Below are 21,769 nucleotides of genomic sequence, written 5' to 3'. Positions count from 1 at the left end.
TCACTTAAGAAAGTGTTTATTTAAAAGCTTCATAGCACCATCTTGGTTTTGAAAACATCCAAATAAAATGCAGCAATTAATTTTTTTTTTCTGTAGAGCACAACACTAACTCCATCTGTGAACATATTTACGGTTGTTCTTGTTAATCTAACTGAAAAATAGCGCTCCTGTGCATGCAACATAGTGCTAGGCCTGGATAGAGTTATCCAGTCTAGCTCAATAATGGAAGAATAGAAACAAGTGGAACTGAAAACCTCCAGGAAGCAGTTGTTTCTCTCCTGCTGGAAGAGAAAATTTTCTGAAGGCTGTTTTAAGGAATGGAGCAGTTTCTACTCTTATGTCCCCTTTCAATTTTCTTCCCTTGGCAGCAAAACTAAAAATGTATAGGTTAAAATATTTTGAATATTCTTTTAAGGTATAAGAGGCCATAGATAATTAATTTATAAATATCTTGATGTATTTGTTTTAGCAATCACCTAGCTGTTAACTTTAAAGAATGGCCTATTATGACCATCTTCTCTAGGGAAAATACTAGTCAAAAGTTACTATGATGATTTTTGTTTAAAAAAGTAAAGATAAAAATCAAACAGCCATTGAAAGCACTTGTATTACATTTTCATGATGAGTTTTTTCCTTTCTCCCTTTTTAGTTTTGCAGAGTAGCCTGCCTGAGAGCTTTTATTGAGCCAATCAGTAAAGCGCTATTTTCCAAAGATCCTTAACTTACATTTCAAGAATATGGACCATGCTGAGTGCTTGGTCACGTTAACATTTGGCTATGGCTTCCAACCACTGGGATTCTCTATTGCATCTACTTCTGGTTGATCATTAGGAGGCAAAGAATCTGTAGTTCACTTGGCTAATGCCCCCATAGGGTCCCAAGCTGGCAAAACAATCGGCTCCTGCTGCATCACTGCCAAGATATCTTCTGGCACATGCTTCTTATCCACCACAACTTCATACACGTACTCAGAAAACCAGTCATCAGTCATGATCAGGTAACCTGGAGATGAAAACAGTTCATTACAACAGAGAACCATTACTGCTACAATGAAGCAGTGACAGTTTCACCCATGCATGATCCAATACAGTACTGGACCCACTCATACTCCAATATCTATCAGGACAAAGTACAAGGAGAAAAAAAAACGAACAAAAACCCCACCAAATCTCACATCACTAAGAACTTAACATCCAGGCTAAGCTGATGTTGAAGCATTTCAATGTGCACTGTTAGACCAAGCAAGAAACCTACTAGGAGAAATAAGACCCAGAATATTCATCATTTAGGCTTCCTCTATTAAAACAGACACCTGGAATACTCAAGTGAATTGCAATGCCTTTAAAAAATTAATATTTAAGTCAGAATGTAAAGTTATCTGGGTCTCTAGCTTTACAATTTTCAGGATTTTGATTAAAGAAATTTTCCTGATGAATATCCAGCTCTTTGGTTTAAGTAACCTCAAACTTTGTTGCTTTAGTTCTTGTAGTAAAAGGAGGCTATCTGGTTTCCTCAAATACAAAGCCAACTAAATCTCACTGTGGCTCAACTAATTCTTAAATTTTTTCCCTTAATGTTATTCTTCCTGAGAAGTTCAGTGGGCTGCCTTTGAACCGGGGGGGAAAATTACATTTAGAGTATCACAGTTTTCAGCAGAAAACTACCACTGGAAACAAGCTATTCAAGGTGAACCAAAATTATAGCGTGCCAGGGAAAAAGAATACATTCAGAAGACAGATGAGAAAGCTTTATGTAATAAAGTTCCTCATGTCCTTATACAATATCATCACAATCAAATGAAACAAGAAAATGTCCAAAGAATATGGACAATAAATGCATCTATCTACACCATCTTGTTTCTAAAGCAGGAGATCAGATTGAATTCCCATAAATTAAAAACCCTATCAATTGTAATCCGAGCTAGAAGCCATTTTGGAAACACTGCCAAAGGGAGCTGCCTTGATTATTCTCTCTTCAGGATATGAGTTCTGTGGGACACACAAAAACCTCTCACTCCCAAGAGCCAACAAGTAATTGTACTCAGAGGATAATGAACTCTGCCTCTGACATCCTGTATCTCAAAGCCTGACAGCGCTGATTAGGATCATGCTGTCTGAACAAGAAGGAAACATCAAGCAAAACTTCAGAACATGCAAAAAAGGAAGGTTGCTCTTTGAGAAGGCCTGTGCCCTGTGTCACAATGAAAGCTGTTATCAATTTCTTCATTAAAAGGAGACACACATTATAGGCAGCAACATATATACCTGAGAGCCTGCCTTAGGCAACCCTTCCTAAGGGTAGCAGGGAAAAAGTAAAATAAATAAATAAAAAGTAAACAGAAGTGTTTTTCCAAACAGGGTACAGCCATGGAGTTTTACCTCAGGCAATGAATCTATTGCTTCTACTCAACCCATTTGTATGTTAACTAGCAATACAATACAGGAGAACTTGGAACAGCATTGTCTTCGTCTGACCTGACTGGTTACTCCTCCTCACATACATAAGGCTTGGCCACATTTCTCTAACTTATTCAAAGAAAAATGTAACAATGAAGGATTTTAACGCTGACAAGCAGCAGGTTAAGGAGCAGTCGGTCAAGGCAGCAAGGCCAACAGCTACAGCACAACCTAGGATTCAGGCACCTGAAAATAAAGCCCTTGCACCAAAGTTCCTCCTACAAGCCACTTGGTACTCAGAACCTTCCCTTCCTAATGTGCTCCTGGAAAGATATATACGAAGACAGTCACTAAGTGTCTACACTTAAACCCTTGAAGTGTCTTAATGCATATGGAGAATAAATATGTAACAGCACAAGTAGAAAGGAAAAAGTCAAAAGGGAGGTGACTTCTAGCTGGAAATGTACCATAAGAAAGTTGTCCTCATGACAGAAACAGATGGACCCCCAAAGAGATGCAATAATGTGATTCAGTATTTGCCTTTGAAGACCTCTTTCTTGCTCTTAAAGAGAGATATCTAAAGGGATAAGCTGGGCTCAAGGTTAAGTAATACTGTACTGTGGCTCCAGAACAGAGAGTAAGCAGAATAATTAAACTTGCCTGGATGGCTGACAAAGTGCCAGTAAAACATAGAATGGAACTTTTCTCTGAGAAGTGATTTTTATTTATGTTTTTACCTCAAAAGGCAAAATATGTTTGTCAGCAGCTGTGTTCATTCCTTGAGGAAAAACAGACTGGATTCCAAGAAACAGTTTTTAAAACAGATACCCATATAATTACTAAATATTTAGGAGAGCCAATGCTAGCTGTTCTCAGGGCTTCCCTTTCCCTGGGGCAAGCACTAGAATTCAGTTCTGTCCCCTGGAAGGAATGCGAGCATATAACTAACTTCCTCCCATGACACCCAATACAAGAGTCATGCTTGTTCCATTCCTGCACCACGCCAGTCTGGGAAAACTGGTGCTCCTCAGGCTGTTGCACCTCAGATGGTACTCAGAGCAATGCAAGAGGGACCCCATATAAAAGTATTCCCATTTCCAACCAACTATAAGCTTTCTATGACTCAAAAAAAAAAAAAACTAGTTTCTGGCACTTTTTTGCATGCTGTACCCCTTTACTATCCTGTCCAAGGAACAGTAGAGTTGGGTCTTGTATCCCCACACCCAGCTGGGCCTCAGCTGTAAGATGCCAAGTTTAACATCATTCTTGGCCTCCTCTTTAGTGATGTGGATTCTGGTTTCCTGTGCTGGACTTATCCAAACATAGCTTCCCAATTCCTTAACAAGCAGATAAGAAAGTTCACTGCCAGGCTGACTCAATGATGCAGCAAAAGAGCTAGAACAGACTGCAAATCCCCATCCTCTTGAGGCCAGCTAGGACTGGATGTTGAAGAGTGTGTAACCATCATGCCTATTGCTCCTGTCAGGTTGCCTCAAAGGATATGTCCAATTGCCTTTAACTAAACAGTAAGTTGATTGAACACACCTAAGAAAATTACTTAAGGATTCACCTCCCTGAAAAAAAAAAAAAAAAAGAAAAAAGAAAAAAGTAGTCTGAAATAGAAATCAAGCTTCCTAGTTCTGATGGGATTTTCAACCAATGCTTTTTTCTAAACAACTCTCTAACCAAAAGAAAATATAGACAGTGAGCAAGAATTTCCAGAGACAGTAGTCTCTACCCCTACAAAACAGATAAATGACAGTGACTCATCAAGAAAAGTTCACATAGATGGTGTGCATGCAATACATGCATACGATGTATGGACAAGATTTATTCAAATCACACTAGAGCCCTATTATATTCTAAAGGAGCAATGAGCTCCACTTAAGTGGTTCTAGAAGAACTCATTCCTGAAAAGTGAATGTATATGCAGGAAAAAGACAATCTCTCAGGGCAAGTAAACTAACTGCAGACTAAGTAACTCGAGCTTACAAAGCTGGCAAACTTTCAAAGTTCAACAAAATAATACTCAACACTAGGTAATTGACTTAGTGTTATTTTTAAGTCAAAGCCTGAGGCACTGCACCTTTCATTTGTAGCTGCTGCAGTTATTAGTGTAGCCATACTCTCACTGCCTTACTTCCAAAAACAGTTAACAAAAGTTTGCAGTGATTGATAAACAGTGCTTTAAAAGAAAACATAAGACACATTCAGTTTTCACATATGATTCAGGAAGACTATTTAAATAATAATTCAGCCACTGTCAGCATGGGGTACAACATGAGACAACTCTAATAAACAGAGCTAAGCTTGAATCTGTAACCAAAAAATTTCAAATGTACTAAAGTATGCAGTGAAGTCTCTTTACTTTCCTACAAGAAGGACAAAGTATTTTTCTACAGTGCATTCTGAGCGATTTCTTGGAAGTGACCCTATCTTACCTGGTCTTGCAAAGGATCTCCTATCTTATCTATTGTCCTTTTATTAAAAAGTTCGTTTTACATCACTGAAATTCTTGCCATTGCATAAAAGAAATACTACTACATTTTCAAATCAATACTACTACATTTTCAGATGTGTATTTTGCAGCAAAGTCTTATGAGCAAGAAAATAAGAAGAGTTCTGCTCTCTTGGCACTTGTCAAACTCTTACAGCTGCTTTCTCTCCTCTTCCACTCAAGGGTAATGGCTCACAATTTGTGACCAAAAGCCAATCAGTATATACTCCTTAAGGAAAAAAAAGCAGCTTTACAACAACCACCTAACTAAAAAAAAAAAAGATCTATTTTATGAAAGTTTATTACTTTAAATACTTTATTATATGAACTTTAGATATGTTTTCTAGAATGCCTTTGATAAAATTTAATATTTCCAAGAGGCCCTGAACTCTTCATGGTACATCCTACTACTTGCCATGTCCTGACATCATAGCAAGTGAAGACACACCTTTGCAGGGTATCAAATTGTTTTTAAATGAGGCCTCAGGTTCATAACTGTAATTACTAAAATATTAATGTGATCTGATAAGATGTCTCTCAGAGCAAGAAAGTAACCATTACTAGCCAAATTACTTGGAATGAAAATTCACTTAGACAAGCTGAACCCATTTGATCTGGTGACAGAAGTCTACTGGTATCTACTCATTACCTTCCATACACAAATTAAACAGTTTGACTATTGGATTGTCAAAAGCTACAGGACAAGGACAAAATACACCTCGTTCAGCTTAAGCTATGCCATCTAAAGCAAGGGTCAGCTTTGTTATTCTGCCTTTGGGTGAAGAGAAAGGCTCCCTCACTGTCAGTTCCAACCATCTTCCACGAAGTGCAATGGCCTCTACAGTTTGACATGCTAAGACAATGCCAAGTTAATCCAGTGACACTACTTGCTTCCAGTCAATGTCTCAACTGAATTTACTTAGAGGTAAAACACATTTAAGCTAAGATGGTTTGTCTTCCAGAAATAGTGCCATATCTCAGCAATCCACATGCTGTTTGCAGGCTCATTTCGCAGCACATCCTTTTTCCCCTTCCAGTTCCCTATTTCCAAATACTACAGTTCAGTATTCCGGTCCTGTGACTATAAATTACTTTACCTTTATTACCACGGTCTTCACCCCAGGAGTTTTCCACTCTCCATTTTTCAAATGACCCTTCTTGCCCATCCTGTGACAAAACAAGTACATTGCTATTCAGTGGTGAAGAGCTGTGCCCGTTTACAGCAGTTAACCCTTCCAAGCCTGAATCCAGCACCAGCAACCACAGAGCTCTACCCCCCCGCCCCCCAAAAAAGAGACAGAGTCTCAGACAATGGTTTCTTGCTAACAGGTTGAAGAAAGTAATTTTCAAAAGATTACTTACATAATGCATGAGGAAAGGTAGCTGAGAGGGGAGCCTACAGTAGATACCTATTTTAATCTGAGAACTGAATTGAAATTGAACTTAGTTCAAGTTTCTAATCAACTGCCAGGAAGAATTTAAGTAGCCTTCCCTATCATCTAACAGAGTCCTGGCTGCCTTGTGAAATACAGAAATACTTGCATAAACTAGAAATCAAAAAAGACAGGAACCAGGGCAATACAGTAACTGTAATGATTTAGGACAGTATTAGTAAGAGTAAGTGCAAACACTTGAGAAATCAAGCTGAAGGACCAGTCTGGTTCACTGGAAAATATATAAGGCTTCTAACAAACATAAAATACATTTGATTTTACATTTACAAGTACACTATATTCTAGACAGCACTGTGCATATCTGAAGAGCCTAGTTCAAATATATCAAGTACCTAAAAGCATTGAAAACAGCTTCACAGGCTTGCTATACCACAAAATGAACTGCTGCTTCCTCCAGAGAAGGAGGAAAAAGCAGCTCCCTTGAGGAACTAATGAATATTCATTCTTTCTAATGCAAGTATTTTTTTTTTAATAACAAATCCATTTTTAATATTTAAAGGAATATTGCTATATTAAGATTTTATTCTCACTTTAAAAATATATAAAAAAATCCCTAAAATATGACACTCGGGAGCTATCAAACTAAGGGTAAGTTTACCCATCATGCTATCTGACAAACTAGAATGAACATTTACGTAAATGAATTTTAAAAACAAAAAGTACATTGAATCCACATAATATTTTTGCATTGTAAAAATCATAATACGATTTCCTTTTTATCTTCAAAGCCTTTTTTTTTTTTTATAAAGCAGGTAAATCCAAAGTATTACATTTTTTACAGCTATCTATCAAAGCTCTTTTAGATTAAGTTAAAATTTAATATCAAACAACATGTTCAAGCCAAAATTAGAAAGAACAACTTGTCTATGTTTTGAATGTGGAAAAGCCTTCAAATACTGGACTTGTTCCAAGATAGCGAAATATTTCTTTTAAAGTATCTTTTCATTCTAGAAATACCATATATTGCTATATTAACATACATTGATATATGAAATTAAGTTTTTAATGTTATACGTATTTTTCTTCTTTAAGAAATCAGATCACATTTGACCTTATTTTATGTAACTACATATTTGTGCACATAAAAGTAGAAATTCAAAAACAGATCGTAGATTATATCGTTCAGTGAAATGCAGTCAGTAATTGTGATCTATGATTGTGAACATATACACTACAGCAGCAAATATATAGGTTCTGAATGCCGGAAAATTATAAACATCTAGCTCAAAAAAAATTTTTTTAAGATGCACTCATGCAATCTGATACATGAAATACAAGCATTAGAGCTCAAAATGCAGAATAGTAGGAAAAATTCTGTTGAATTGTAAATAGTAATTCAGAAAAGCTCATGACTTCTCAGCAGTCCCATCTCAAGTTCTTAAACTCCAGCATTCAAGGGAACTCTTTCAATTACATGTGAGCTGTTACTTCTCAAAGCCAAGGTCATCTTGGACTGGAAGAAATCACTTCAAAGAGACTTTAGTAATAATGACTTCTGGAAATAATGGAAAATATCAGAATTGCAGATAACCCAAAGTAAATATTCACACGGTTCTTTTTAGCTCATTCTCTCTGCTTTGTTATACTGCCAGGAGCAGATGTAGTGTGGGATTCATCTCAGCATACTGTCTGCTGTACAACTATTTTGAGTAACTTCTTCCTTCCTAATTATGAGTAGGTCAGAAGTCACACATCATTGACTTGTAGAAGGTTAAGATTTTTACTGAAGTGCCTCCTACTGGCTGTTCTGGCACTTTAACAGAGTATGAGCTTCATGCCATAAAACCTAGATTGGACTAATCCAATGGGATAGGATGGGAAATACCTGCTGCCATACTTGATTCCTTGCTCAGCCAGGTATGTCAGAATTTGCATTTAAAACCTGTTAGGAGAGGTTTTCTGGTATCTTAAAGATGGATCTTTCCTTCCCCTTCTCCAATAGCAGTTTGTGGATAGAAGAAAAGATATCCTCAACTTGTCTAAAATTCTTCCCTCCTTGTTAAATATTTATAGCACTTCTGAACATTCAGAGACACAAATAACAGGGAGAATAGACAACCTAGGCCTTGTGCACCAAGACTGTCACACACATGGCGAGCTTTAGCAAAACAGCTCATACACTGTGAATAAGCCCTGAACATATAAACAAACTGCCAGAATGGTAAAATACATCTGTGCAAACATCAGAACTTCAGAAGGAAGACTACCTTCTCAGTGACGGCCGTTAGGACCATAGCGTGGGTCATCATTGAATCACCAAAGATTAATCGTTCTGCTTTGTTCATATTTTTGATGGAGACACCAAACACCAGTTCATGATTAAATCTGCAAGAAAGTCACATAAATGTTGTCAGAAGGGCTGCAGGAAGGATTCTCACAACTAACCAGAAAATCAGTAGACTGCAGTGTCCCAGGAATCAGTGCACAGACCTATGATGAATTCAACTATTTTTAGAGTCAGAATAAATGAAAGACTGGTCCTTTCGGAGCAACTCTCCCCAGATTAGACAATTCAGATGAGTATTTAACAGATCACTTGTAGTGCATCTTTAAAGTATCAAAATTTTAGATAACAAGTGAAGAGAATATATTTCTTTTGCCAATGAAATATTTAAAAGCTGTCATTTTAGGTCTAAACTAAAGCATGTACAAATGAATTTTAGCCAAAGTTTTTTCATGTCTGTCCAAGTATCCAAAGAGGTATTCTGTTTTGATTTTCTACCTACATATTCATGTCATTGATTCCCAGCTTGCCATAGAAGTGCTTTGCAACATCACAGCCAAACCACACAGCCTACAAGCAGAAGAAAAAAAAAATCATGTCTAGGTTATATCCCAGTAAGTTTTATATTACAAGAGTCAGCACCACACCATCTATGGAAAAAAAGAAAAAAAAAAAAAAACCAAACAAACCTCGCCATCCTTAATAGAGGCTGCAGCCAATTTTTTCAAGACCTCAACAGGCTGGTTATTGTAGAGCGTTCTCCTCCCTCCTACCATATTGCCAAGGTATTCCACCGTATACAGCTTGTTATATGGGTTCTGTGGTCGAGGATCGTTCACTAGACAAATCTGCCAAAATCAAGATGCCATTAAGGTATAACTTAATTGAAAACTCTGAGAAGTGAATTAGACAGATTTTGGGCAACTGCTTCTGTGCTGCTAGCTTTCTATCACATTAGCAGACAACAAGTTTTGACAGAAATACCAGAAGGCTTTTAAAGCAGGGATTTTTTTGTTTTTTGTTTTTTAAATATACCCTGTAAGTTCACCTTCAATTGTGGCACAGAAGCTTTGCATGCTATTCTTGTTCTCTAACAGCTGGTTTTATTTATAGCTGTTTGTGACTTATCTGACCATTGCATATTATATCATTACAATCTCAAAATGCAATGCAAGGTCACACAGCCAAGGGAGGGGCAGTGCACAAACATGAGAATGGGGAGAATAGATGTGGAGTGAGCTTGTGGGAGCTGTATCCATCCTGTGGTGTGCAGTTACAGATGCAGACAGTACACCTGCAACAGTGGAAAGGAATAACTAGGCGGGTTTTACAGTAAGATGGTCTTGGAAAACCACTGCCTTTCTGCAAGCCCAACCTTGTCCTCCATGTTGAAGTAAGGCTTCACATGCTCATTGTAGAATTGCACTGGTGTCACAGGGCCAATTTTGTTGTAGTTCTTCTCCTTATCCCGGAACTCCCAGCAGAAGGTCTCTGGAGGGCTACCCAAGCAAGTACTCACTATTCTGAAAACCTGTCCAAAGAAGCAAACAGCTATGAGAACTCACTGCAACATCCAGGTCTGTCCTTTTTACCACAGCAACGTCAGCAATCAATGGATTTCCCCAAATAAGAACTAACTGGAAATCTGGGTTAACTTTCACCTTTGACGCACCATGAATAACCCCCCATGTATCAATTATTTGCATCCAGTTTCAGCAATCTACACCTTGCAACAGTTCTAAATCAATCTAAAAGGCCACCCCAAAAAAATTTAACAGAATCTCTCCATTGTCACACTCTGTACCTGCTTAAGGTACAAGAAATTCCCAACAAGAAATGTTTCCAGTGTATGAGAAATAATGTCAAATTGATTCTAGAGAAAAATCAGCAGTCAAAGAACTGCTCTAAGAGGTGATTTGCCCCATGCACAAAGAGCTGAATCTCCTAAGGTACATACAGCAAAGCATTTTATCCCAGTGCTTCCTCTATACTAATCCCTTCTTTCCTGTAATGTTCATTTGGATTTCAAAGATGGGCCTTTGCTTTTTTTCAAAAATCCTAGAATAATCTTCTCATGTGTATTTAATACATTTAGCAATGCCTCAATTTAGGGTTAAGCTGGCAGGTTATGTAATTTAACTGAAGATCCCTGCTTGCTGTGACATCCTCTTCAGCTGACATCTTTCTGCTGATTTTAATTACAAAAAGTCTCAACTAGATTTCAGGTAAGCAGTCTCCCTGTAAACATATGAAACAGAAATAGTCTACTGTACTTTCTTACTGGTCTTACCATAAGATGTGCTAACTTGTAGGCAGTGTAACTAGATGAATGCCTTCAAGAATACTCAGCAAGACCTATTACAGAAACTATGGGAACAAAGAATTCAGTCATATGTGAGCAGGTTTGAATTGGTTTTACTTTAGCTGAAACTAGTCTACTGCAGCTCTGTCATTCTGAATGTCTTGAACATAAGAAGTGTTTTCCTTGCAAAGAATACATGGTTTATTTGAAATAAAATAAGGGGGGAATCAAATTTAACCCGCACCTACCCCTTCTACACTATGATTCATGCCTGTGGTTTGTGTTAACATTCCTGGGCTGTCAGTCTTCACACTTTACACTTGCCAAGTTTTCATAACAGAAGAGACAGAAAACCTTTCTCAGATCTGACTTACTCCTTCTGGAACAAGTTGAACCAATTTATATGGATTCCAAGCTTCTTCTCAGTAGATTCTATAACCACCACTTGTTAATTAACCAAGCTAGACAGCCTCTGTGATTATACCAACCTTTTTGCAGAACTGAGGCTTACTGCCTTAAAAAAAAAAAGGCAACAAAATGATAAAATCTCAGGCTTTTTTTTTTTTTTTTTTTTAAACACTCATGTATTGGCTGCACTGAATGTCTATACATTAGAAGGTGCACATTGCATGCAAAAATGAACAATTATCTTCATGCCAACACTATTTGGCTGTGCACAAGATTCAGATAAAGGTGTTCTTGCTCCACATACTTTATGGAAAACAAGAGATTAATTATGAACCTGTACCCTTGTTTCAACTCATGTTTTTACTGAAGGAACTTGTACTTTGCTTTTTTAATAAATATGTTTAAAAGAAATGTAAATCCTTAAACTGCTATAAATATTCAATTTTGCACAGATTGCACAAAAGGTAACATTTGCTGTAGACACACCCACATTACCTCAGATAGCCTCATCTCTCACCACTTGCGGTTATGGAAACAAAACATGCCAGAAAAATGCCTAAAAGTAGAGCAGCAAGCAGAAGGGCTCCAGCCAGAGGAAGGAAAGCGATGGAGACAGAAGTCTTAAGTTAACAGAGGTGGCCATGCCTGGGAATGGCTCCCTCACTTGTTTTTCCACCACACCCATCAAAGGCCATCCCCTGATATCTAAAAAGCTTCCTCTATCAATGCTCTTCAAAGACTTAAACCTAAAGGTAACTTGTATCACTCTGGTGACAGCTAGAACCAAAATAAGGCAAAGATATAATGGCTTTTGTTAAAAACAAAGAGTGAGGAGGAGAAAAGGAGACGCTCCTGATAAGGAAGAGTCCATAAAGGAAAACAGTGAAGAAAGAAACATTAAATCACATGTGCCGCACTGATTTGAACTTCTGACTTCTTGTGCACTAGTTTGATAAGAAGAATGTTTATACAGTCCTGCACTAAATATTCAGTCCTATGTTCCAGTATAGCTGCGCAATGTTAGCTGGAGTACTGCCTTCCAACATAAGCAAACTAAGAAACAACACAAATAAAACTCCACCACACAAAGGCCAAGTTCTGTTTCACCATACACAAAATGGATGTTTAGCCACTTATACACATACACACAAAAAACAGTGGTCTCAAACCCTTATGAGTTTTTAAAGTATATACAACAGGTGCAGATTTTTATTGAAAGAAAATCCACTTAGGTTAAACTACTATTACTACTGCAAGAGGAAATACTTCATTAACTCCAGAGAATTAAGCATAATCTTTTTACAGAACAGAAAAATGACAATCAGTTAATGATTCTTTAACACTGGTTCCAGGATCCCTTTTCAGAGGGCAAGAGGCTTTAAACAAGTGAAGACGCATTTTGCAGTGAGCTGTATGTCACTGCCCTAAAAGTGAACATAGCCAGCTCCTAAAAGGTTTGGATTCTGCTGCAAAACCCTCCAAAGGCTTTTGGACACACTAGATGCAAGTTAGCATTTAGTTTAACAGTGTGTTAATATAATTTGCAACACTCCAAAGGATAGATTCAAAGGGCAGAATTACTTTTGATCTTATTAGTATATGTATTTCATAGAACAAAGTATTTTAACTTTAATAATGCAATCCAAGGAACTTGTACCAGTTTTTTAATACTTTTTAAGTTAGCTTTAGAATTAGGTAAAAAGCAGCTAGAGGTTATATATGGATTAGGAAGATGAGATTTCAAGAATCAAACACATCAGCAAAACTTGTGTAATAGGGGAACTGCTTAAAACTTTATAGAACTATCCCAATGTAACTTTTGCTTACATCTTAAGCAGAAATTACAATAAACATCTGCTGATCTTTCCTCTGCAACCCCCACTAGCAGATCACAGCTAGATTCAGCAGCATTCAGTTCAAATCTTTCTTACACTGCAGAGTTCTCTTTTGTTGTTCTTTCCTGCTCTCTTGTGGGGAATTTCTGCAACAACACTTGTGCTACAGGATTTGGCTTTTACAACTGTGAGAACAATTTCAACTTGCCTCTTTCTTACTAGAGACAGAAGCCTGACAGACCACTATTCTGATCTCTATTAAGATCCAAAATGCTGCTTTCTTTCAGAAAAGTGCAGATCTTTTCTGGTAGTAAACTGTCATAATTCTGGACAGTTCTGATACTTATCTGGAAGAACTCACTGCATTAAGTAACTAAATAGGCTCCTTCAAGAAAAATCATTTTTAAATACTTCAAAGTGCAATGCCATACAAAATCTTCCTACTTAAGCACACAGAAGTCCCTTGTTTTGCCTGATCCAGCAAAACAAGAGCTGTCAAGAAATGCACTCAAAGCCCCTGTTCCAAGTCACACAAATGTCATACAAATATATTTACCTCTTCTATCATAGCATCCATTTCAGCAGTAAGTTCCCCCTTAGTTATCCCACATGCCACCATATTTCTTAGCCGCAAACAGTACTCTCTCATCTGTTTAAAGAAAAAATCATTTAAGATTAAGAAAGGTGCTACACCTAATCAGTTTTCAGAACTTTCTATACAGTTGTTTCAGACACCTGTTTTACCCTTTACAAAACAGCTTCAGAAAAAAATTCTTTCAGAAAGCTTTGTTAGATGTTGATTCTTTAAAAGCAATATAATGAAATCATTTAAAGATAAAAGACGACAAAAAAATTATTAGTTGCAATTCAATTACTATTTTCCAACTCTGATTTGAAGCTTATACCATTAGCATTTCTTTAGGCTTGATTTCTTTCAGTTCCATAACATAACTCAGGCCACAACATCCATATGCATTACTGTCTGTGACTCACAGGGAACAGTCTTCATACTGTAGAATTTAATTTTGCAATTCTAACGCATAATTCATCTCTTGGTTGATAAGAAGAATGAAGCATTTTCCTGCTACATGCAGAGTTGTGGTAAGAGCAGTACATGCCTCCCATTACTGTCACCATCCATAAGGCCAGGAAGCAGTGAGTGGGGCTCCCTCAGGACCAGCTGGTTTGTGATGTTCAGGACAGAAGTAACATTAACATCACCATACTGTCTAAGCTTATTTCAGCACATATTTTCCATTTTTTAATATAGATTTCAGATAGCAATTTTCCCTGAGCATGCACCATATGAACTGGAAAAAAAAATAAAAATCAAAGCCCACAGCAAAAAAGAAAAGCAGCTTTTAATTGCCTTTTTATCTAGCCACCTAGACTAGCTTCTTCACAGATTAATTCATTTCAGTGAATAAGCTTATACCTTTCTTCAGGCAAAGACACATCCCCATACATTGCAAGCTGATTTTTAACATTCAATGTTTTTAAAAAACATACTTTTTGATCTTAGCCATCAACTTTGGCAGTAATCTCTAGAAAGCTCAGCATACTGGTAGACAAAATACTGAGAAACAGGCACTCAAGCATCAAACACTAGTTTTACAGAAAAGTACTTTTTAAGCAACACTTCAAGAATTAACTTTTTGGAGATTTGAGGATTAGAAACAATTACTAAAACCATATGGATTTCCAAGCTACTGAATCCTAGCAACATCCATCTTCCACATGCACATTTTCTTGCTCAATGTTTCAAGATCTATCTCATTCCTTTGCTAAGACTTAAGGCTACCGTCTGAATAAAAGCAGGTCACTTGCTGAGATGCGCTTAATACTTTGGTCAATAAAGAGACATGAGGATGGCTATGAACACCTGAAGCAAGATCATTCCTGTGCCCTCCCCTTCTTTAACCCTAACACCTAAATCTGGATTACCTTATGATTCAAGATCTCATTCATCCTTCTTGTAGCCTCTGTGGTATGAGATTCTGGGAAGTACTTCTTGGGGACAACACCATACTTTTCTAAAAGAAAGAAGTAAAGCTATGAGTTAATAATCATCTTTTCCACATGGCAAATGCTGATGCTTCTGCTCATAGCCACATAAAAGCTTAATACAGCTGTTTTCTGTGCAGGGAGTATAAGGGAGAAGTTTCTCATTTAAAAAGATGTAATTGTTCAAAGCTTGCACTTCAACCTGTGACTGAATCTTCACCTCTAATCTGCATTTCACAAGGGTCCCAAAGGATGGAATCCACTAACATTTCAATCTGACACTTTAGAAGTTCTAATCTAATTTGTGCTTTAAGAAGCTCTTTTGACCAATACAAAACCTAATTAATTTTAAAAGTAAGCTAGTGAAACACCTTCTGAGAAAAAACATACCTCTTATGAATTATTACATGCATCTAACCTGTGGTTAGTTGACTAACTTCCTGTCTTCCTTCCTCCACAGGAACAGAAAAAAGGCCTCAGGACTACTTCTCCTCAACATTTATAAAACATATGCAACTGCTCAATTACTTCTTACATTACACTACTAAACAAAGATCACACCATGCAAAGCTCTGGACATAATAGCATCATCTAAAATCTTCTCTGCCCTGATTAAATATTTATAACATCTGAATGTGGAAAAGTGACCTCCAGGCTTCAAAGGAACAAGTTCCTTTTGTGATTCTAAACTTACATTAGTGGCTTGTTATTCTACAAAGGCATCATATTATTTTGCAACACAAACGAAAGCGAGTGCTAGTATAATTCAGACACTGAAGCATCTCCTCAAGCGGTGAAAAGATCCTACCTAAATTGCATCTTTAAGACCAGCACAGCCACATTCCACATTTCCCTCTCACCAGTCTTTGTATTTTGTTTCTTCAGGTTGCAACTTAAAGAAGTTTTTTTCTGCCTTGTAGATACACCCTATTCTAACTATGTTTTTTTTCCTAGCATGTACTAGTAATTGTACACGTGGATATAAGCAAAGGCAACAGTGTTGAGAAGATCACTGAAAAGTAATGCAATTGTGTATTTTCACTGAACAGTCAGGTGCATCTGATTACTTCTCTTGACTTTCTGAACCTCTGTCAGTAGTATACCAAAATGAAAGATCTCAAAAAAGATTTATGCCTAACACCTGCAAGCAAACATGACAAACTTTTTTGATTAAAAAAGCCAGTGGCCAATATCACATCCTTTAGCATATTTCCAGGTTTCAGACTCAAATTCTTCCTAGTCAGGAAGCCTACTGTAGTTAATCTTAAAGGCATACCACAAGGTTTTCCCACTGCACTCATATTTAGGTATAAGGGAGGTGGGACAAGAAATCCCATGCATATAGAAGTATATATCCTTCTTTTTTCCCCCAAACTAGTAACATGAAGATAATTATTATTTGAAAGGGGTATGGTTAGGAAATGAGACAAGTACATTTGATGCAGTGTATTAGAAGCTTAAAGTAGGGTCTGGAAATCAGGAACTAAGTGCAGAATAGCTTATGTCATTCCTAAAAAAAAAAAAAAAAAAAAAATTCATCCCATCTAAAATGCTTTCCATTAAGTATTAGCAGAATATTCAAAGCTTCTAGGCATAAAAAAAAAAAAAGTGAACTGCTTAATAAACCTTACATTCAGAGCTAACTTATTACTTGAACACAAACTTGCTTTCAACCCATATGAAATGCTTTTTAGTGTTTGCATGGTTCATAAAATTACTACTGACCATCTGAAATCATGAGCTGCATTCCAGTTTAGCCACAGCAATACAAACTGAAGTTGTTTCCAAAGCTGTTAAGTTCCTTGTTTTTGAAAGTTTAGGAGCAGAATCTCACTTTAATGACGGTAAAAATAAGGAAAGCATAAAGCAGTTAAATGCTGGCTCAAAGCAACATTAGCATTGTTTCAGCTACATCATTTGTTTGTATTATCAAATCTTTCTTACTGAGTACAGACTGACAACCACATATTTGCAGACTGTTGATATTATAAAGACTATGTGCTTTGAGAAGATCAAAAAATACAAGTGAGTTTAAGGAGATAATGTGTATATTTTAAGAGAATTGCATAGTCAAAGTGTTTCATTTCAGATTACAAAAAGTTTTTTTTTTTTTTTTTTTAATCATCACAGTCATTCCAGACTAGGTTCTGAACAGTGACACAGTGAAAGTACAGACAATCTTTTATTTGAAGCTTTTAATAGTGCCTGGCACTCTATGATCTAGGAGATCCTATACTGTGTAATATCTAGTATAGCACCAGATATTGTAAAAGGAAATCAAAATTGTGTTAGCTGCTTCATTCCTCATCACTCAAGCCAGCATACAACTTCAGCAATCTCTTCTACTGACAGATTCTCTTACCAATAAGATTAACCAACATATCCCACTGTCCACCATCATTTGTGGGGTTAGAAAGCAGGAATTGTATCAGTCTTCCTTCCACAGGCTCCTTTTTCTGAGCTGTTTCCACAAAGGCATTTAAGAAGTAGTAACAACGTTCAACCTGGAATTAGAAGGCAAGTAAAAAACTCTAGGTGTGACATACTACATACGACTTCATTCCTGTGCATTCATTTCTTTCACAGTCCTAACTAGATGAAACTACATTCTAGCCATGCACTGAAGTTCTTATTTTCCCTATAATTTTTTAAGTATTATCCTATAAACTTATTTTCAGTTACATATGAAACATTTACACATGAATCGGTATAGAGCTTGGAGGGTGCAGGAGCAGGAAATAGGAAACAGAAGTCATGTAATGAAACCTAGATCAAACCTAGTTCAGTTTCAAGCACTACAAGTTTACTTAATTTCCTTATAGGCAGCAAACTAGCACATAGCTCTCAGATCAGTAGGTCAGAAGTTCTATTAAAAGAGAGCTCAACAAAAAATTAGTGATGTTTCCCATTGGGCCTCCTACAAATAATGTCTGATATATTCAATACTTGAGAGAAAAAAAAATCATATTCCAAAGTATTAACGTCTTGACAATTTTCTTCTCAAGCCGAAAAATCCCACTTTGGTCTACCCTCATTTACAACTTTTTGAGGTTTTGTCTCACGTATGCTTTCCATCTAGATTCTTAGGATGGTCAACAGCCTAAATGAAATTCTCTCCAAAGATTAATACCCATTGCATAACCAGTCCTACCACAACATATGACCTATACTACTGTACCTTATCCCAGAAAAAGAGATACGACTGGCTAAATTCAAACTCCTCAATGTTGTATTTCTTCATGAAAGGAAGACGCATTGCATTGAGACAAGAAAAGATCCAACATCTCCCTGAGAGATCAAAAGAACAAGAATTAAACTGGAATGTACACACTGAAGATTTGCACAACATTTTTAAACACTAAATTTACAGTACTCTTGTGTCACAAGCCTTTTGCTCATTGTTCTAGTTGGCTTATACACTAGAAGAAAAACAATAAAAATGTCAGAAAAAATAGCTAAATATTGAAAATAACTAAACATTGCAAGGCTAAAGACCATTAGTAAATCAAAAGAATAACGTAAGGATTCATTTTCATCCCTCATAAGGCATTTTGAAAAGCTGTATCAGAACTCATGTGTAACAAAAGCTAAAATAAGGCTGGAAATTCTTCTGAAATAGTGTGTGCATCAATCCTATACTTTAAGCCATCATATACCACAAGAGATCATTCCTAACAGAAAAAAAAATTGACTGTAACTTTTCATTAATAATTCATCATTATTTTTTGATTGGGATCCAGTGATATATCAAGAGCCTTTAGAATAACCCATTTTTGAAATAATCCTTGAACAAACAACATCTTGCTCAGAGGCCCAAAGGAAAGGCTTCAGAGGAAGACGCTGCTTCCACAAGCACCGGGCGCACAGCGCAGATTACATCACCCATCCCCAAACGGCAGCGCTCCCTGGCAGAGATGTTAACCCCCAGCCCCAGCAGCAGGCAGGGAAGGTGCCGGGCGCCCCTTACCCGAGTTCTTCTGGTTCGTGACGGGCTTGCCCTCGGCGGGCACGGCGTGCTGGAACACCTGCACCGTGTCCTGCACCACCTGCCGCTGCAAGCACACCTCCAGCGGGTCGTTGCAGGTCGCCACGTTCTGGGCCAGCAGGAACTGCGGCTCGGCCCGCAGGCGGCGGGCGAAGGCGGCGGCCTTCTCTGCGCTGAGCCCTGCGGGCCACGGGGCACCGTCACCCGAGCTGCACCCCCCCCCCCCCCGCGGGGCAGGGGCCCCCCTCCCGGACCCCCGGACCCCTCGAGGGCCGCTGCCCAGGGACCTCCCCCAACATCACCTCTCGCCCCGCTAACCGTCATCCTCCCCCCAAAACATGATCGTCCCCCCCGGCCATGTCAGCCCCCCCCCTTAAAAATCCGTTGCCCCGGTAACCACGGACACGACCCCCCCCCCAGGACCCGTCACCCCACTAACTGTCGTTCCCTTCCCCCCCCCCCCCGGCCGTTATCCCGGTAACGGTCTCCCCCGCTCTTGGGGACACGACCCCCCCCCGTTGCCCCGGTAACCGGCCGGCCCCGCCCCTCACCGCGGGCGTTCATGGCACAGGCGGCGCGAGCTCCGGGCACCCGGAAAGGAAAGCGCCGCGCGACGGCAGGGCCCCGCGGCAGGTCGCGCGCCGAGGCGGAAGCGGCTCTTATAGCCCCGGCACCGGAAGCAGGAAGCGGGACCCACGCAAGCGGCCGGGGTGGAGGGCCCCGGGCGGGGGGAGGGGGAGTGGGGAGCGCTGCTCGACGGCGCGCCGACAGGGACAAGCTGGCGGCGGCGGCGGCGCGCGCCGTTCCGGCGGGGGCCGCGCGGGGGCCCCCGCGGCCGCTGCGCCGCGCCGCGCCGCGGGAGGCCGCCTGCCTGCCGCCCCTGGGCGCCGCGGGCCTCGCCGGGCGCCTTCTAGAAGGTTCTGCGGAGGCGGCCGAGGCGAGCGCAGGGCGCCGCTGCGCCACCCGCCGCGGCCTTGGGCGCCCCGCGGCCCTGCCCGAGCGCCCGGCCGTGCTAGAGGGGCCGCAGCCCCGCGGCCCCGGGTTTCCACAAGCACCTCCCTGCGCGTCCGACGCCCTCCCGGCACGCAGCGCCCACCCTGTCCCGCCATCGCCCGCCACAGCGGCAGGGCGGGAACATGCTGGGTCGCGCTGTGGGACAGAGGCGTTCAGCTCCGCCGCGCTGGAGCGGCACTTGCGGTCCTCGTGGGGAAGGAACCTCTTCTCGGGGGTGAGCTTAAAGTAGTGCGCGTGGTGCCGTGAGCTTACGCTAAAACTGCCGTGACAGCGTTCCCTGAGCGCTAGTGAACGCCAACTGGCAGACACGCTGTCGCTCCAGCAGTCAAGGACGCGCTCCGTTTCATGCTGCCGTGTCTTCCTGTTGAGTAATTCCCCTGCTCCTTTCTGAGAAGAATATTTGCGCATCGGAGACTTGAATTAATTTATAGCACGCAGTGTTTGTTGACAGTATTAGTAATGTACAATGTCAAGACGTGATGAGTCTTTAAAAGCTTGCCAGGACCTTGAGAAAAGTGCATGAGTGGCTTATTTCGGGGAGGGATGGAGAGGTTGTCCTGCCGTTTCAGCACGGGAACATTCTCACCGAAGCTTTCATCGCATGTTACTGAGTGCCTGAGGTTGCCCTGAACACTGAGGAGAGCTCCTAGCCAAGGAGGAGAGCAGATACAGCAGCAGTGCAAGGTAGGAAGCAGGCAGGAAGCTTTGGCCCTGGCCAGCAGAAGCTGAGAAGCCCTGGAATTACCATGAGGCGGCAGCAAGTTGTTCTTAAAGTTGGCCTGCGCTGCCAAGGCCAGGTAGAGCGTCACTGTGGGCTACAGCCAAGAAAGCAGCTACCAGACGCACATCCCACATTATTCGTGCATAACATCACTTTCTGTGGTGACCCATTATGGATTTATCTGTGGACTAACCAACTGGGATCAGGTCCCTGACCACCAGCTTTCCTGACTGCACACACACACACACCCCCTTTAGGAATAGGGCTTTTAAGCACAGGGTGCTGGATGAGGCATCCTACCCTGCCATGGCTGCGCTCTAAGCAGTGTGTTAGAATCAAGAGACATGAAGAACCACTTATATTTTGAAAAAGACTGTATGAACTTCAGCCCCAAAAGTTTCAGTGCTTGATCTCATCAGTTCAACAAGGTTTCATCTTCTGCTGCTACAAGTGGTGTTTCTTGGGTTTCTTTCTCCTGTGTACAGAACTTTCTTCACCTGTGGCAGAATGAAAAAGAGAATTGGAAAATCACTTAATGTGGAGAGAAAGGGTGAGTTGAATTCACTTGGGCTACATCTAGCTCAGGAAGACTTGCAGGAGACTGGGGATATGCAATAATGTTTATTTCCCACTGCTTCCACACATGTGTAGTCAGGGCCCTAGGAGGCCAGGGCAGCAGCTGCAGCCGTGTCCAGGCTGTGATCTGCATTTATAGTCTCATTCCCATGCTCCTCCACCTAGGAGGGTCCCTCTAATGAAGAAGAGGTACAGGTCCCTGCTAGCCCACCAGAGCAAGAGGTTGGTAACTCAGTATGGCTTTTTTTTAGCGTGTTAAGTATTTTTTGTTTCCTGGGGTCTGAAAGAGTGTAAAAAGGGGATTTAATTCTGAAGCTCATTCTGGGAAGCTACATGAATAAGCAGTCAAATAC

General features: G+C 39.9%; 1 protein-coding gene across 1 annotated transcript; it reads right to left on the bottom strand.

Annotated features, from left to right (window-relative positions):
* Positions 1–19,752, bottom strand: BLMH (bleomycin hydrolase). Its single transcript, XM_062592392.1, has 12 exons — positions 19,657–19,752; positions 19,088–19,285; positions 18,299–18,408; positions 17,483–17,624; positions 15,061–15,149; positions 13,673–13,765; positions 9,947–10,102; positions 9,261–9,419; positions 9,074–9,141; positions 8,555–8,672; positions 5,991–6,060; positions 1–1,002 (listed from the first exon to the last, which is right to left on the bottom strand). Exons 1-12 carry the CDS (start codon positions 19,667–19,669, stop codon positions 851–853), a joined length of 1,368 nt encoding a protein of 455 aa, XP_062448376.1. The 5' UTR covers positions 19,670–19,752; the 3' UTR covers positions 1–850.
* Between the last annotated feature and the right edge of the window lie 2,017 nt (positions 19,753–21,769).

The sequence above is a fragment of the Rhea pennata genome, chromosome 20 (assembly GCF_028389875.1).
Source record: "Rhea pennata isolate bPtePen1 chromosome 20, bPtePen1.pri, whole genome shotgun sequence".
In the NCBI taxonomy this organism is placed as follows: Eukaryota; Metazoa; Chordata; class Aves; order Rheiformes; family Rheidae; genus Rhea; species Rhea pennata.
This window is presented reverse-complemented; position numbering and strand designations above follow the sequence as displayed.